Below are 17,489 nucleotides of genomic sequence, written 5' to 3'. Positions count from 1 at the left end.
AAGGGCATATTTTTGGTTCTTGGAGTAATCTCTGATCAAAGAGGTATTGTTCGTTTTAACTGGCATGAAGGACGTTAGAGACATTAAAAATCTTTTGGTGAAAACACATTTGTTTAATGTTAGCTGTTAAGTAATAACTCATTTGAAAAACAAAAAGCATCAATGACTGAAACACAGTCATATAAACACCTTGTTGCTAATTTCCAGCAGTTTTCCTGTAAATCTGAAATCTGTTCATCATTTTAAAAACTATATCCTGGCTCTTAGCTTAAAATTAAGAAGTTATAAAGAACACAGGGTAATTTCTTTGTAATAAAGGGAAGGAAATAGAGGAATTCACTGGTCCATAATGCAGGATAACAAAAACAGTAAAATCTGCACAAACAATAACTGTATAGAAATAATAAAATGATATTTGATGGTTCACTGACTTCTGATCCACATAAACAGCAGCACTGTCCTCCACTATGAATAATTACCGATACAATACATTTAAGTATTGATGTTACTTTGCAAGTAGCTCACTAAAACATGACGTCTGCTAAATGGGGGCATTTACTGCTATTATTTCTATACATGGCTTGTAAAACTAACCACTCACTACTATCACTTTTTTTCTATCACTTTGTCTTAATTTGTCATTTTTTTCCTCCTAATTTCTGATCTTTTGTTACTGACTCAACCATCCTGGCCATCATTGCAGCAGCATTTTATCGGCTGAGATTTTTTTTTATTAACAAAAGTCATTTAATAGTAATATAAAACTATCAAATTAACCTCTGAAGCAGCCTTTCCCAAGCTGGGGGTCCCCAAAATAATTTCAGGGGGTTGCAAACACCGGTTATCTTGGGGGTCTTGGCTCAAAAAGTTTGGGAACCACTGAGGAAAAGTAAAAAGGAGGCATAAAGTAGCAAAAACACTGAAACTTAAGACAGTTATATTTTACCAGTGGAGTGAACGTTTTGAAGATAATGTATGTGTGATTATGTCAAATTAGGTAAGATTGAGACTAAAAGTAAATAAAAAATCACCCATGACTTCACTGATCTGTTGAATTTGTTATTAATCATATGTACAATTTTATAAATTATCTTTTAACATCATTTACATGTGTTTGATTTACAGTATTTTACAGCAACAATTCCTCACATGTTAGCACAATTTTTTTTATTCTTTTATGTAAATAAACTTTAATGGGAGTCCTTGTCTTCTTCACACATCCAGCTGGCTGTTGCTTCTAGTTTGCAGCCAGTTTCTGTTGAATGTTTTGGTATCGCAGCAGCTCCTGGTCTGAAACAGACGGGGTGAAGTTCTCCAGCGCTGCAGAGAAATCGTCGACGGAGAGGAGGACGGGGGAGTCCTCTGAATCCAGACCTGAGGAGGAAGAGGAAGAGGGTTTGAGATTAAACTGATGAGCATTAAAAAAAGATGAGGCAGAGACGGACCTGCTGCTGCTCTTCAGAGCGACATAGCTGGAACATTTTAATCAGATTTGCAGATTAAATTCTATTGACCAAAGCTGAACATTTTTTCCTTTTGATATTTTTTTCTGTGTTTGTGGGAGTGTTTGATAAATGGAAACTGACTGAAATAATAAGCTGCAGATGGAAGAAGAAAAATCAGATATCTGGAAAGCACAAGCTTCCTGTTTTAGGATGACAACAAACTGACATCAGTCCAAAAAAAGCCGAAATTAACAAAGACAGGAGGAGGAGGAGGAGGAGGAGGAGGAGGAGGAGGAGGAGGAGAAGGAGAAGGAGAAGAAGAAGAAGAAGAAGAAGAAGAAGAAGAAGAAGAAGAAGAAGAAGAAGAAGAAGAAGAAGAAGAAGAAGAAGAAGAAGAAGAAGAAGAAGAAGAAGAAGAAGAAGAAGAAGTTATATAGTTATAGGTAAGTTTCAGTCAAGCCACAGCAGATGTGTCTGTAGTCTTACCACCATCAATGAGAGCGATCTTTCTCTTGATGGCAGATGTCATAGCGTCTGAACAGAGGGCGTACAAATCAGCGCCGGTCATGCGAGCAGGGCATCGATCCACCACTTCCTGCAGGTCTACAGCAGGGTCCAACTGGAACCTGTAGACAGGGTTAAACATCTTCTCTGTCTCTATTCTCAATATTATTTACACGACACCTTAATCATACAGCCTGATGTCTCAAATTAATTAACTTTAAAATAAGAAATAGTATCTTCTACACAACGTTCTTGCACTTAGCAAATAAATAATTTTAATGAAGCAGAATGATATTTTCGTACTTTTTAAATGAGCATTTTCGATCTAGTAAAGCGGTAACATTGAGCAGGTCATTCTTACTTTCTGAGGACGGCCTGGAGAACCTGCAGCTGTGCGACTCGATCCTCGCTGATCCCAACATACACCAGCTTATCAAACCTGCCAGAAGACATTCAGACATATCCAACCCTTCACTCTCTGATCAAAATTTAACATCTTTATTTGCCTTTTTTACTCTCTCTGTGGGGATTTCTTGTGAGTCAGAATCACCACTTTGTTTAAAATATCTTTGTTTGGGATGATGCAGCAGTTCAGCAGACTGTTGTCAGACAAGGTGTCACTTTAGACAACTGATGGGAAGCTTAGAATAAACAATAGATGATGGGGAATCTGCTTCATATTACTGTTTCACTTAGGTCAGGCTGGCCAGCTTGTAGTTGTCCATCAAGGACAACTATGATGTATGTGGGTCCTGTCTAGACACAGCTGCCGCCAGGTGTTTTGACTGGATGCTGCACTTTGTTAGTACTGTTTTTAGCTGTTTTTTTTTTAGCACTTTTTCTGCCCTCCCACAGAGTACGGGCTGTGGTGGGGTCAACCATAGAGCAGAAGCTGGTACTGAACATCAATCTGAGTGTGTATGTCCCATGTAAGAGTTAATGAAGCCTGATAGGAAGCAGGCGGAGGACAGGAAGGGAATGTGTGCTTATTACAGGGAAAAGACGGGACCAATCAGAGCTCAACAGTCTCTATAAAAGTGGTGTTACCTTTCTCCCAAAACTCTGCAGCTGTACATGTGAATGAGAGAATAAAGATGGAAGAAGATCTTTCTGTTGCGCCTCATCGCTCTGGACTGGAGTCAGATCATTCCTAACTGGGCATGTGTAAATTCAGCAAACCAGTGTAAATTCAGCAAACAAGTGCACAGCTCTCAATCATTTCAAACTGTTCAGAAACGTGGTTTGTTGCCCACCCAGCATGTCTGCTATATTTTTGAAGAATGATTCTGAAAAATAGGCTGCTTAGTTATTATTTTGAGTGCTACCCGTAATTTAATTTAATTTAATTTTTTATTTGTTTGCTTGCAGTAAGTAAAATACCATTTCATAAACAAGAAAAATGTTTTTTTCCTCCTCCTGCATGTGTCTGTGATGAGGTTTTCCTTTTCTTTTTTTTTTTAAAACCTCCAATATGTAAATTTAGGTCAAGTAACAGCTGTGATGTGATTCAAATGTTGCTGTGATTGTGTGTCGGCCCCATACCTGCCGGGTCTGAGCAGTGATTGGTCCAACAGGTCTGGACGGTTTGTGGCTCCGATCACAAAAACCCCAGCAGACGAGTGTAGCGTGTCAAGTTCGGCCAGCAGCTGAGACACGACCCTGTACAGAGAGATTCAGCTTAACTTCATGGATGCTGCTCCAAAAAGATAAATAAATAAATAAAGATATAATGCACAGTATTATAGACAGAGGTAATGATGAGCAGTAAGAAGAGGTGTGCGGGAGCTGAGGTTCCTTTAAGTACACACAGATTCAAATTAAAGCTCTGGATGATCCCTCGCTGACCACCGACCTGGAATCAGAGGATTATACACTGACCTGTCCATTACCCCTCCAGAGTCTCCACTGCGCCCCCTGCTGGGAGCCAAAGAGTCCAGCTCGTCAAAGAAGACGACGCACGGAGCTGCTGAGCGCGCTCTGTGGAACACTGGAAACAGCACATACATGAAGAAATGTAAAATTAGGAGAATTTTATGGACATGTGACAGTGCAAAACGGCATCAGGCTGGAAGGAAACAAACCAAAAGTCTGTTTAGATCGTCTTTTTATGCCCCATAGAGGTTATCGAAACAAAATATTTGTGGAAAGGAAATCTCCAAAACCAATAACGCTTTGGAGAATATGCTTTTGATTTATGTGCATGTGTACATGCAGGAGTCAAGAAAAAGGTAAGAAACCACTCACCTAAATATTTAACCAAATATTTACCAAATAAATCACAACAATTATCTTAAATGACCAAACAAGACGAGTAAATTCATATAATTTTCATATGAACTAAGAGGCGACATTACTCACACAGAAATGAAGTGAAAGTGAAGCAGAAGGATCACAAACACAAACCTTCTCGGATGTTCTCTTCACTCTGACCCACGTACATGTTGATGAGCTCTGGACCTTTAACACTGAAACCAAAAGAAACAACAACATTCGCACTTTGGAAAACCACAGAATAAGAAATGTTGAACAAAATGCAAAACAGAGGAAAGAAAACACTGAAATATATCATGAGGACAGTTAGCTCTGTGGCTACAACAGATGACCAATTGATTCTGAAAACATTATTTAAGAGATTTAATAAAGAACTGCTTGGTGGGATTGTCTGTATTTCCTCATTGTCTACCTGAGGAAGGTCATGGAGCACTCGGTGGCCACAGCTTTGGCTAACAGAGTCTTCCCTGTCCCAGGGGGTCCATACAGCAGGACTCCGGTCCGGTTCAGGCCCAGGGACAGGAGCTCAGGACGCTGTAGAGGAAGCTGAACCGTGTCCAGGATCTCTTTCTTGACATGCTGCAGTCCTCCAACATCCTCCCAGCGCACGTTGGGGATCTGTTTACACGAGGTTTCACCATGAGATGGAGTAAAGTTACATAACACAGGAGGCCAAAGTGACAACGAATAAATAAATAAAACACAGAAGCAACAAAAAAATAACCCACTGTGTCGATGTGTGTTTAAAGTCAACCTGCTCAGATTAAAAACTGCTTTGTGCTTTTTTTAACATTACTGTTAACATTTCATCCTGAGATGGTTTTTTAATGCTGATACCACTACGAACAGCTGCTGGACCACTTTTTACCAGCAGGAGGACACACCAATGAGTGTCCACCTGCTGGAAAACAGTGGTGTTTCAGTTCGCTTTGACTGGGCATGGCTCTTCCAGTGGCTGGGTTTCCAGCTGCAGACAGCATCAGCTCGTTAGCCTCAGAGCATAACTCGAAGTCATATTTTAAAATTTTACAGGCAATTATGCACATCAGTCAGCAATGTTAGGAGAATACAGTTAGACAGAAACCACAAATCAGCCAAAATATGACTTGGACAATTATGCTATGAGGCTAATGAGTTGTTTATCATCACTATGCACATGAAACTGCAGAGCTGTGCATGTTTTCTTTCGTTTTTTTTTTACAGCTTTCAAGCAAAGTGATGCACAAGTGGAGAGTAAAGAATCTTAAATACAACCCCAATTCCCAAAAAGTTGGAAACATAAAAAACTTTGTAAAAATTTGTGTAAACTGAAAATAAAATGTAAATCAAACAGTTAATATGTTATGATCTGTTAATCTCCTTCACCTATATTTTTTATTCCCAGTAGAACATAAAAAACATATCAGATGTTGAAACTGGGACATTTCTCCATTTAATGGAAAATATAGGCTCATTTTAAATCTGACGGCAGCAAAATTTAATAAAGTTGGAACAAAAGGCTAGAAAAGTAATTGGTATAAATTCAAAACAACTGGGGGAGCATTTGACAGCTAATTGGGTTAATTGGCAACAGGTGAGTAACATGGCTAAGCATAAAAGGAGCATTTCAGAGAAGCAGAGTCTCTCAGATGGAAAGATGGACAGATTCGCCAATCTGAGGCAAACTGGCTAAAATTTCAGGAAAATATTCTATGAGGAATAAAATACGTTATAGAGTTATTTCTGCACAAGTTTACCTGAAACCTTTTCCAATTAGACTGTAAATGAAACCGTTTGCATCTGAAATCTTTCAAGGCTCATCATGTAGCTCATCTGTCCTCAGGGGACTCTCCAAAGGGATTAATAAAGTATTTCTATTCTATTCTATTTTATTCATGTTGTGTTGTGTTCACCTTCGGAGCTCCGATGGCTTTGGACTGGGCTTCCTGCAGGTTCTCCAGGGCAGAGGTGAAGTCCTGGCTCAGGATGGTCACTCCACTGGAGCACAGATCTTCCTGCCGCCGACCCCGACTGGAGAAATGACAGAACTTTGTGGTCATGAGCCTGGCAATAAAAACATTAGTTTATAACTAGAAGAATGAATTAAATGCTCAGTACTGAAGACAAGTTTGTCAGAACTAGAATATGGATCTTAACATTGACAAGAGCCCCCTGTACAGCATGAGATGGGAAGCCCCAATCCTAACATGTATACCAAAATGACGGGAGAAACTCAGCTAAAAGACTCTACCAAGCATTAGCATCTGAACTAAACACAGTTCAAACTCTAAGCAATTATATGGGAATGTAAAAAAACATGAGACCATAACTGTCCACTTTAGAGCTTCTGCTAATTTCTCCACTTCAAGCAAACCACACAAACCAGGAGTCACATGAAAGCAGAGACTGCTGATACAAACATGTCTGTCTCGTCACTGTGGGATGTGGAAGAAATTTTACTTACTATGCTCTATACATAATATTATAATCACAACTATAATTACTTCCTTTACTATATTCATTTACACTTTTTACACGGTACATTTTTACTCATCATGCTTTAATTCACTTTAAATGTTTATTCTCTTCATATACATGCTCTGTTAAAGGTTCACTACGAGGGTAAGAGGACCTTTATCTGGTCCTTCCTCAGACTCTTAGTCAGACTGGTTTTAGTGGAGACACAACTATGTGAGGTTGTTTTGACGCCAGCTCTTGGAGTTGTGTGTCCACCCAAAGTCTTCAGGAAGGATTCTTTCTACAGAAATGTATATCTATTGTTTTTCCTCTTGCCTCCCCAGAGTCTCTCTCGACTTCACGCGAGACGACTACTCTCATTACTTGCAAGTAATTCTGTATTCAATAATTCTCCTGTATTAACTTTTTTATACTTTTACTCATTCCAGACTCTTGGTAATTTTTTCTACAACAGGGACAAAACTCTGGAGCTAGCAGCCAGAATCTGTAATCATGTTTTTCTTTTGCTGTTTTGTGGTGAAAAGTTTGATTCCAGCTCTAAAAAAAGCTAATGTGTTCTCCTATGACTCTGCCTTTGTTTCAACTGAATCATGAAGGTCCTGCTGGTTTCTATGGAGATGAAAGAGGTTTTATAGTGAAGTATTTACTCTTCCAATCATAGACTACTCTTCACTTCTTTCTGGATCCTCATGGTGTTTTTAAGGTGAATGTGGGGCTATCCCTGGATCCTCCTGACTCTGACCATAGATAGAGGTGTCCATCATCATCATCAGCTGATGGCTTCCTGAGATATTTACCTGTGTAACACACCGCTATTTAAAACATCTGTAAAACTGCTCAGGTTCACTGTTTACCTTCTACTTTTGCACAGTTCTTCATCAGATATTACTTTACTAGGCTGCTATCCTCTGTTTTCACGCAAAGCAATGTTTTTTTTATTATTCTTTTAGGAGGAGATCTTATTTACATTTTCTACTGTGTTCCAGGTGAATTTACTCTGACACAGTAACATATCTTGATTACTTCAGTAGTAATCACACGTCTCAGCTTTCATTTGAGATCTAGATCATACATATAACACTTGTAGCTGTGAAGATATACTTCATTTATGTTGGCTTTCTTACTTTAGACAGGAGGATGAACAAAAAGACCTAGTTAATAAGAGATTAAGGTGCAATTTAAGATATTTAAGAACTTGGGTTAAAAACATCTGCTGTCTGAAATGCACACACAGCAGCACATTAAACAATGTCTTTACTAAGTCTCACCAGGTGTGGATCAGCCTCCTGCAGGCAGCTCGTCCAGCTTCAACCAGCAGTGCATTCAGATCGCCCAACACGAACCCCTGACAGACAGGAGGGACACACAAGCCGTCCACCATCAACATGGTCACAATGTCCCGTATGAACTGAATTAAAATGTTTGTTTCTTATTTTAATGGTCGAGCTTTTTTCCACCTTTATTACACTTTAAGAAAACAGTAGAGTTGGACAAGTTGACACGTTATTGTTGTATCGATTATTTAACACAGACAATTATTTTATTGAATGTTAACGTAATTTTTACATTTTTTTTTTTTCAAAACAACCAGATATATCATGAGTCACAGTCTGCGGGTGACCGGCAGGGCTCATCTGAGCCGTTGCATCTGTGGACGTTTCCACACTGGGAAACAAGCGCACACTCCATGAAAACCCGGTCCTGACTTACTCTGCTCGTTTCAGGGAATTACTACAAAAAATTTAAAGGCAAAAAATTCTTTGGGCTTATTTTAAGGTTTAAAGTTTAAAAAAGCGGATTTACGAGCACAAGTCGTTGAAGTTCCTCGGAAATCAGAAATATTGTATATCGTCAACATTCCCCATTGTCGGCTGCGACCCGTTTCGGAGCGGATTTTCGGGACAAATCGGCTCGTAACACACCACAGACCAAATGAAGAGTGGACAGGGAAATCTCACAATGATCGGGCGTTTGCTGTCGGAGGTCAGGAAGAGGCAAAATCGGGACAAAAATAGCCCAAAAATTGTTGTGTGTACCAGGCTTTAGATGTCTCCCTGCTACAACACACCTCATTCTTTTAATGGCTCATTAGCAGACTTGTGCAGAGCTTGTAAGAGAGGCGTTTAATTTGAATCAGGAGTGTTGCAGCAGGGAGACATCGAAGACCTGCAGGATAGTGGGCCTTGAGGACCAGGGCTCATGTTACAGCCAAAAGGCTGTTACAATGAGGGCATTCAGTTGGTTGTAGTTCACAATTTGTGTCACTAGGTGTCATTATAGCCAACACTTTGGACCAATAACTATTAATTTATCTTTTTTTCCCGTAATAATTCAACCAGTTATGAATATATTGATCCAAACAGGAAACAAAGAGTGCAGCATAAATGCAAAAGTTGTTGCTGTTTCACTGGACAAGTATTCATTAATGAAGTTTAGATGTTGCATCTTTTGTTTTGGTGTCAAAGTTGTCAGAATTTAACACGTTTTTAGAAATTTCTTGTCTAATTCCAGTTACATTTTATTTCCTTAAACCTGTAGTAGAGCACTGACTGAACCAAACCATCACGTACTGCGGTGAGTTTGGAAAGTTTCTCCAGGTTGACGTCTCTGCCCAGGGGAAGTTCTCGGCTCAGGCTGACCAACATGGAGTGGCGCTGCTCCTCTGTGGGACTCTCCATCTCCACCTGGTGGACAAACGCCCCCATGACACCGGCAGAGAGATCGCGAGATCGGCAGGCTGTTGCCACGACAACCACACTGAGACACAAACACAGCCATGTTAAATTTTTCAGGGAGATTCATTCATGAGTAACAGTCTTGTGGATTTACTGCAAATGCAGCAGCTCTTGCTGAGCGTGTGCAAACATCTCCTTTGGTTTCTAACTCTAGCGCCAAACACTAGACAAGACATTTAAATGATCTCCACTTCGACAGGAATTAAAACTGGTCTCCAGCTGTGCAGCTTTTCTCCTGGTGCTTACAGCTAAAACTGATGTTTAGCTCAAAAGTTCAGCTCCTCAGTTTTCTGGAGTAATGTTCATCAATAGGTACGGCTACTTGTGTCACAACTCGAGGTCAAGCTGTTGAAGTCAGAGGAAAATCTAATTAACGCCAAGCTTAAATATTACTTTGTTTTCTCTTAAGAGCAGAACTCTATTTATTAAAACTGCTCCTGTATAAATAAATCGTTTGCTATGACGACTCTAGAACAGATTTCTATCACACACACACACACTGCTAAGCTAGTTTTTTTGTTACTACTTGCAAAAACTTTCAGTACTGAATGAATTTGAGCTTTTTTAGATGAATCTTTAGGTGTGTACCTGAGCAGAAACAAAAACAGACATTTCTGTAAAATGCTGCAAATCCACAGAAAAAACACAGAACTGTAACTTTAACTAAAATAACTGTATGAATACACACCTCAGCATGTTGATTATGATTCAGAGAGATATTATTATAATAAAAACACACTTCTTCCTGTTCAAATCTGTTTTTATGTTCAGAACAACAACTATGAGTTCACCCAACAACAGTCTTGTCACCAAACAGGATTCAGAATCACTTTCAGGTTTAACTCTTAAAACTCTAAGAAGCCATTTATTGAGCTATTTTTGGTTTTAATGTAAAAATCAGTGCTCAGCTCTTTTAATCCCAGCCAACATCTAGATATTACTTTTTCAGGACAGCCTTAATTGTCAGAATATGAGGCAAAAATGATGTAAAATTAATGTATCAATAGATATAGCAGCATAAAGACCAACCAAAACAAGAAAACAGCTATTATTATTAACAGAACTTTGTAGAAATAACACACAGATCAACAGTGACCGAGCCTTTTCTCTCCTGCACATCGTTCTCTCAAATCTTGGCTTCCAGGAGAAAAAATATTGGCTTTAAAGCAAACACACAACAGAAACTATTAATATATTCTGTTTTTCCTCCAGTTGTTTTTGGCTATTTATGCTCCTTTTTACATTCTTTCCTCATAAAACCAGCTCGTTTTTGGCACCTCTGTCTATCAAAAACATCTTGGCTTTATTCCAGCCATACAGGACCATTATTTTTCTTCAGACATAGAACTTTCTGCTCACTTGTTGATCTTTAGCTGCTCATAATTACACATTAAAGTCAATTTATGCTCTCTGACTGGTTGAAAGTTTGACAGGAATCAGAAAATAGAGGTCTCCTAGCAACATAGTAGTGATAGTGATCTTTTTTTTATAATGAAACTGTGATAAATACTGTTATTATCATGGACTCATTGTGGATCTACCACAAAGCCTCTGTATAAATGCTGTATTTTGCAGCTGGATTGTAAACCTCCTGGATCGGACACAAATGGCTGGAAAACTTCTGGTGATCACCTAAAGGGTAAACTATCCATCACAATTCATCCAAAGAGTTACACAATACTGTTCCTGAAGAACTGTTGATAATATAAGCGATAGCGCTGTGGATCAAGCAGAAATTTAATGGTTAAATTCAGGTTTTCAGGGTTATGATGGTGGTTCTGTCACTGAGTTACATCTTCACACTAACTTTTGCTGCACACCTAACCTGCTGTGAAATTGATTTTGTTTCAGAGGACAACACACACTGTCTATGGACAAAACTGTCCTGTCAGAAACTGGCTCTTAACCCCTAAAAAATGTGTGAATGTAGGCACACATGGACTCAATGTCAAGTGCTTTGAGTGTTGTTAAGATAAAAACATAGATCCATAGATTTGATTACCCAAGTTACAAAAAGACAGCTTGGTTGTTTAAATAATAGTAACTGACCTGGTGGGGGTGCTGCTGAGCAGCTGGCACAGCGCTGCTTGGACTCTGCCATCGTCTTCAGCGGCTCCGCGAGCTCTGAGGAGGAGCGGCAGGTTCCTGAGCAGCAGGATGCAGGGCTGCAGGGCTTCAGCCCGCTGAAATGCAGACGTCAGCTTCACTTCAGAGGCTGCAGGGGTGTCAGCGCAAATGGTCACACAGTCCACCTAAACACAGGGAACAGCAGGAAAAACATGACTGCAACAGGCTGCTGCAGCAGCCAGAAAACATGCATTTCTAATACTGTAAGATCCGTGTAATGATCTCATAGCTGCAGCCGCACCTGCAGAAGGTGGAGGTTCAGTCTGCGACTCGCTGCTCTGACCACAGTCGTCTTTCCGCTGCCTGAAGGACCGTACAGGAGGATGGTGCAACCAGACAGAGAGCTGCTACAGCCAGAAACAACACTGACTTTACTCATCACTTCATTTACCTTGATTCATCTCTTTCTTTACAAGGTTCATGAGAGCAGAAAGGTCAGATTATGTTTCAGTGCTGTGGCTGATTGTTGTATGGTTTTTACAGCTTCGGGTGAGTTACCTGTGCTGCAGGTGAGGCAGGATGATGCAGCTGATGAGGTCAACAGTCTTGCTGAGTCCTGGAGGAGAAAGGCTACACCACAGAGATGTTCCCTCGACAGAGTCGCAGGGGACAGAGCTGTTGGTGGACGCTCCCTGAGAAAGCAATCATCCACAGATTCATGTCACTGAAACTAAGGCTGCAATAAAGCTGTGATTACAAACCAGGGATATTCCACCAAAGGCAGATTTCTGATTGTTCTTTAGTCAAAACATTGGTATCATTACTTTAAAAGTGATCAGGTGATTTGTTTTTATTTTATTTATCATGCAAACACAACACCAATCTCTTGTTTTGATATAGTCATTTCTTTTAAAGTTGATCCAGTGATCTACAGGCAACTTCTTCAACACTGTGTACATGTGTCTTCTTCTACATGCCTTCTAAGGCATTACTTGTCCCAAAATGGTGCTCTAGCTTCTATCAAACAAAGCCGGTCCTGCAGTTTTAAAGCTTGAAGGGCTCTCACTTCACACACTGAGTTGTTTGTCCATTCAGAGACACCGTAGTAAAAACGGTGGCACAAATATGGCAGCTGACATTTGTGTGGACCCACGGCAAGTAGATATAAACAGCTCATTTTAAGAGAGTAAAGACATAACAGTTATTTAAGCAACGTGATTAGATACCAATAGAAACATAGTTTTTAGTGGTATATTATTTTTTCTGTCGCTGACCTTTGATTTTGTTACATGTTGCACCTTTAAAGTTCTTCTCTCAAGAACAACAGTTTGATTTGGGAAATTTGGAAAAATCTTGTCAGCAGTTGACAACAAAATGTTCAGTTCAACATTACTTGCACATTTAAAAGATAAAATACCTAAAAGAAAATGATCATTTTGCAGTGGTCTCTTATTTTTCCAGAGCTGTATGAAGCCAATGCTTACCATGTAGAGTGAAGTGTGCACTCTGTCAGCCAGATGAGCGCCTCCTTCTCCTTCCTCCTCTCCCTCTGCAGACGAACACACTTTCTGCACTCTGAAGAACAGCACCGGACACCTGACAGAGGTCAAAGGTCACAGACCAGAGCTGAGATTGCAGCAGCTCATTTACTATTTATTCAGAGGAAAATCGACGCTGAGTATTTTATGAGGAAATAACTAATAAACAATTTCTCATTTAGTTTAAAGCTTACTAATGTATTAAAACATGTGTACAGTGCTGTATTTGCTTGACGTGTGGTACCTGTGGATTCCCTCAGAATTATTTACAAGCAGGTCTGGATGTCCTTCAGCTGGTACTGTCAGGACGTCTCCCTGTGAAACCACTCTGCAAAAAGTCAGGACAAGCTGGTTACAATAACAGAACAATTCACAGAAAGGCTGGAAGCTCAAATCCCCCAAAAAGCGACAAGTCAAGTCATTTCTCATGTAATGTTGGAGCAGAAACCACCTGTGACTCAGAGCGTCAGCTGACCTGGGTGTGCTGAAGTGTGCGGCCAGCAGGTTGTCACAGCAGCTGAGGTTGTTGTACAACGGAGAGACGACTGGCTGGATGTGAAGCTTGCTGGCGAAGGGTGGAGAGGCAGAGCGGCAGAGACTTTCAGAGAGGTGACAATCTGGCTCTGGAGGTGATGGCCTCCACCTCTGAGACAAAAAAGACAAGAGGACGAACAGCTCAGCAAAGTAAGGATCCGCTGGCAGAAAAAACTCAACATGCCTCAGAACTCTCGTTATTTTTTTAGATGATCTACAACTATAATACTGCAGCTGCTGCAGTTGCTTTGAACATATTGCATCAGTCTTTGTGTTCAGGTTTTCTACTGAGCTTTTTTTCTCCTGTGAAAACACTTATTTCTAAATATCTTCTAAACTGGTGTGAATGGTTGTCCTGCTGGGAGGAATGTGTAACCACACTGATGGATGAGTTTTCTACAAGAGGAAGAAGGTGACTGCGCTTTCAGAAGCCAAATTAATGCATGGAAAGAAACCCCAAATGGAAATGAGTTTAAGAGAAGATGTTACAGAATGAGAACACTGAAATGTCCAGTTAGTTGTTCTATCATCTTTTTTTTAGCTGAATCTGTAGACTCACAGTGCTTGTCTTAGGTCTTATTTATGTTCCTGTGATGCAGCTAGAGACTAACCCTCTTCTTTTGTTTGCACCACTGTGCATGTGACACACACACTATCATAGACACACAAGGATATATACAAACAGACAACCATATGTCACACGCTCGCCTGCAGGAAACGTATGTTCCTGGAGGTCTTAGACATTAAGAATAGTTATAAATATGTAATTACCTTCATCCTAAGTGTGCAGCTCTTCACAGGAATCATTTCTCCTGCAGTCATGTTGAACCACAAGGTTGCCGATATGAAACCCACATCATCATGGATCTGGAGTTCTGGACTCAGATTTAGATCCACCATCACCAAGCAGACCAGTCGCTCTCTACAGAGGCCCAACTTGACATCAGTCTCTCCGGTGTGTGCTCTGAAGGATTCACCCAGCCTGGACACCCTTATCCACTCATGGTTGAACAACCCCAGTCTGAGAAGCAGCTGCTTGCTCACAAACACACAGCTGTCCGCATCCACAGCCGCCCCCCGCTGACCTTTGATCTCGTGCCATCGTTGTGTGTCCACCACACGGATGTCCAACCTGCCCTCCAGCGCCTGAAGGATGTCAGAGAACCTCGAACCTGACAGCCTCCTGCTGTCGAGGAGTGATCCCCCACCGCCAAGGCCATCTGCATAATGAGCAAAGTCTGAGACGCACAGTCTGGGTGGTCTGCAGGGCAAGGAGGGCACTGGGGGGTCCACTGAATCCCAGCAGTCTGTTAGAACCAGAGACGTGTTGGCTGTTATCCTCCCCTGTGTTACAGGACTGCACTCCAACACAAGAAGCTCCAGCTGCTGCAGCTGCACCTAAACGCATATGTAGAAAACACTTTAAACAAGCAGGCAAGATCTAAACTGACTGGGGCTTCTAAAACTCCACATACAAACCCAAACAAAGACGAAAAATATGCTCACTGAAGTTATTCATTAGCAGTCCCTAATCTCACCTGTCCCAAGTCCGTTCCTAACAAGGGATGGTGGGGCAGCAGCAGCGGGTCCCCCTGCCGTGCCAGCAGCAGTTGCCCCGAACGACAAAGCTCCAACAGTCCAGTGGTGAACTGCTCCGCTCCGGCCCAGTGGAGGGTCTGCCGGCTGCGGGCACCCAGCACCACTCGGTCTAAGTTGACAGGCTCCAGAGGCCTAACTGTCCCGGTGATTCTGAGCTGCTGAAGCCGGTGGTGCTGAAAAAAGTAGCGGCTAGTGAAGAGACGGACTCGCTGGACCGAGTCGGTGTCGGCTTGAGGATAGATTCCTCCTTCGCAGCTTGCCATCTCCTCCTCGGTGGTCGGGTGAACCCGCAGCAAAATGCCGGTTCTTCTACAGGCCTGAGGCTGGTGCTGAGTAAAGAGGATGATTGGTGTGTCTGTGTCATTGTGGAAAACCGAATCCAGATGAGAATTTAATACCAAAACATCCAAAGGATTCAGCAGTGAAGGGAAACTCTCCAAACATTTCAACTCAACCTGAACCACCATGTTTAGTCTTCTTCGTGGCCCCTTTGCTTGTGCGGCGTCTTTACTGCCACCCTGTGGCCGAACTGGTGAACTGCAGCACAGACAAGACCCAGACTTGCTGGAGTTCTAACTGAGCATCAGAATCAGGAAGAAAGAGGATTCAAGTGACTTTGAATGTGGCATGGTTGTTGGTTTTAGTATTTCAGAAACTGCTGATCTACTGGGATTTTCACACACAACCATCTCTAGGGTTTACAGAGGATGGTCTGAAGAAGAGAAAACATCCAGTGAGCAGCAGTTGTCTGGAACAAAAACCCTGGTTGATGCGATATGAAAATGTGCAGACTGATTGAAGATGATAGGAAGGCAACAGTAATAACCACTGCTTCCAACCAAGACATGCAGAATACCTCTAAACACATCCAACCTTGAAGCAGATGGACTACAGCAGCAGAAAACCACACCGGGTGCCTCCTAAAAACAGGAAACTGAAGCTACAATTCGCACACACTCACCAACACTGGACAATAGAAGATGGAAAAATGTTGCCTGGCCTGATTAGTCTCTGTTTTAGCTCCACATTCAGATGGTAACTTAAGAACATCAGTGCTTGAAAGAAATGATTTTAAAACAATAATAAATTATACTAACGAGTAAATTAAATAAAAAAAGATAGAATAAATCTTTTTAAAATAAAAAATAATTAAACTATAGGTGAAAATATGATTCATTCATTAAATGGAAAATAAAAAAATATAATATAATAAAGTAATATGATGAATGGAATAAAACAATGAACAAATAACCTGCCTTATACTAGTAAAATATTAAATAAAACCTCATCAACACCAACAGTAACAGCATCTTTATATGATAAGCTACCATAGTCATGTGACACAGAAGTAATACACTGTTTATGGGCTTCACACACAATTGTATTGTCTAAACCTGGCATCCTGACTTGTATTAACAATTCAGACTGGCTGTGATATAATGGTGGGTGGGTGGGTGGGCGTATTTTCTTGCTCCACTTTGGGCCCTTAGTACGACTGTGGCCTGGTTTAACCACCACAACCTACCTGAGTATTGCTGCTGACCATGTCTATTCCTTTATGATCACAGTGTAGCATCTTCTGATGCTGCTTCCAGCAGGATAATCACCATGGGCCTTATTTATCAAGCTTGCATAGGAACAAAAACCGGCGTACGCCAAATTTAGTCAAGTTTTGTGATTTATAAAAACCAACTTGCAGGGAAAATGTTCCTACCTCCACAGCAAAACTTTAAGCCAGGCGTACGCACATAAGTTGGGACAACGGGAAACTGCGACACCAACGGTACAGAATAAAATTGATGAAATGCTGTGAAATATGAGACATTTGTTAAAGCGTACGCATGCATGACCTACGCCTGTTTCCATTCATAAATAAGAATCAACTGTAAAGCGGGTGCACGTGATGGAACTCCTTCCCACGCCAACATGGTGGCTATAAAAGGTCAGGTGAACGCCTGTATTGAATATTCATCACATCATTTGCATGACGACTCGGGAGGGAAAAAGCAGACTTTTTCTGGGTGTGAGACTGAGATCCCGATGGACCACGTTGAAAACCGTAAAAATATTTAATTGGTGGACACGGCGTGGGCATTACTTGTGTCAGAAAGGCAGAATAGTGGCAGCAGGTGGCAGATGCTGTAATCGCATTGTTAGAAGGGAAGACATGCCAGAGGCATCGGAGCATGCTGCTGGATATCTCAGTCGGTAGATCAACCATCTGCTATGGGGGAAATCGAAGTTTGAATCCCACAGCTTTGGAGAAAAGCGTCTGCTAAATGACAGTAATGATGGTGGTAATTTATTCACTTGTTTTAATGTATAAAATAAACATGTAC

At 41.0% G+C, this 17,489-nt stretch overlaps 1 protein-coding gene across 3 annotated transcripts; it reads right to left on the bottom strand.

Annotated features, from left to right (window-relative positions):
• Positions 1-961: 961 nt before the first annotated feature.
• pex6 (peroxisomal biogenesis factor 6) lies at positions 962-15,645 on the bottom strand. Of its 3 annotated transcripts, none has more exons than XM_041983226.1 (18): positions 15,090-15,645; positions 14,323-14,949; positions 13,493-13,662; positions 13,262-13,345; positions 12,964-13,075; positions 12,038-12,171; positions 11,781-11,883; positions 11,462-11,664; positions 9,248-9,434; positions 7,946-8,022; positions 6,113-6,263; positions 4,633-4,838; positions 4,353-4,414; positions 3,828-3,936; positions 3,492-3,608; positions 2,311-2,388; positions 1,932-2,071; positions 962-1,374 (listed from the first exon to the last, which is right to left on the bottom strand). In XM_041983226.1, exons 1-18 carry the CDS (start codon positions 15,615-15,617, stop codon positions 1,238-1,240), a joined length of 3,225 nt encoding a protein of 1,074 aa, XP_041839160.1. In that variant the 5' UTR covers positions 15,618-15,645; the 3' UTR covers positions 962-1,237. The 3 variants fall into 3 exon arrangements, with proteins under 3 accessions (XP_041839160.1, XP_041839159.1, XP_041839161.1); XM_041983225.1 differs by having other exon boundaries at positions 963-1,374; positions 11,781-11,886; XM_041983227.1 differs by having other exon boundaries at positions 965-1,374; positions 6,113-6,230; positions 11,781-11,886.
• Between the last annotated feature and the right edge of the window lie 1,844 nt (positions 15,646-17,489).

The sequence above is a fragment of the Melanotaenia boesemani genome, chromosome 4 (assembly GCF_017639745.1).
Source record: "Melanotaenia boesemani isolate fMelBoe1 chromosome 4, fMelBoe1.pri, whole genome shotgun sequence".
Classification (NCBI taxonomy): Eukaryota; Metazoa; Chordata; class Actinopteri; order Atheriniformes; family Melanotaeniidae; genus Melanotaenia; species Melanotaenia boesemani.
Note: the sequence above shows the minus strand (reverse complement) of the source record. Positions and strands in the feature narration are given on the sequence as shown.

Excerpts from the sequence above, each read along its gene's own strand:
- pex6 (XM_041983225.1), bottom strand. The coding sequence starts at position 15,617 with ATGGTGGTTCAGGTTGAGTTGAAATGTTTGGAGAGTTTCCCTTCACTG. Across the intron at positions 13,076-13,261 it reads AATTCTGAGGGAATCCACAG|GTGTCCGGTGCTGTTCTTCA; the intron begins GTACCACACGTC and ends GACCTCTGTCAG. Across the intron at positions 11,665-11,780 it reads TGAACCTCCACCTTCTGCAG|GTGGACTGTGTGACCATTTG; the intron begins GTGCGGCTGCAG and ends CCCTGTGTTTAG.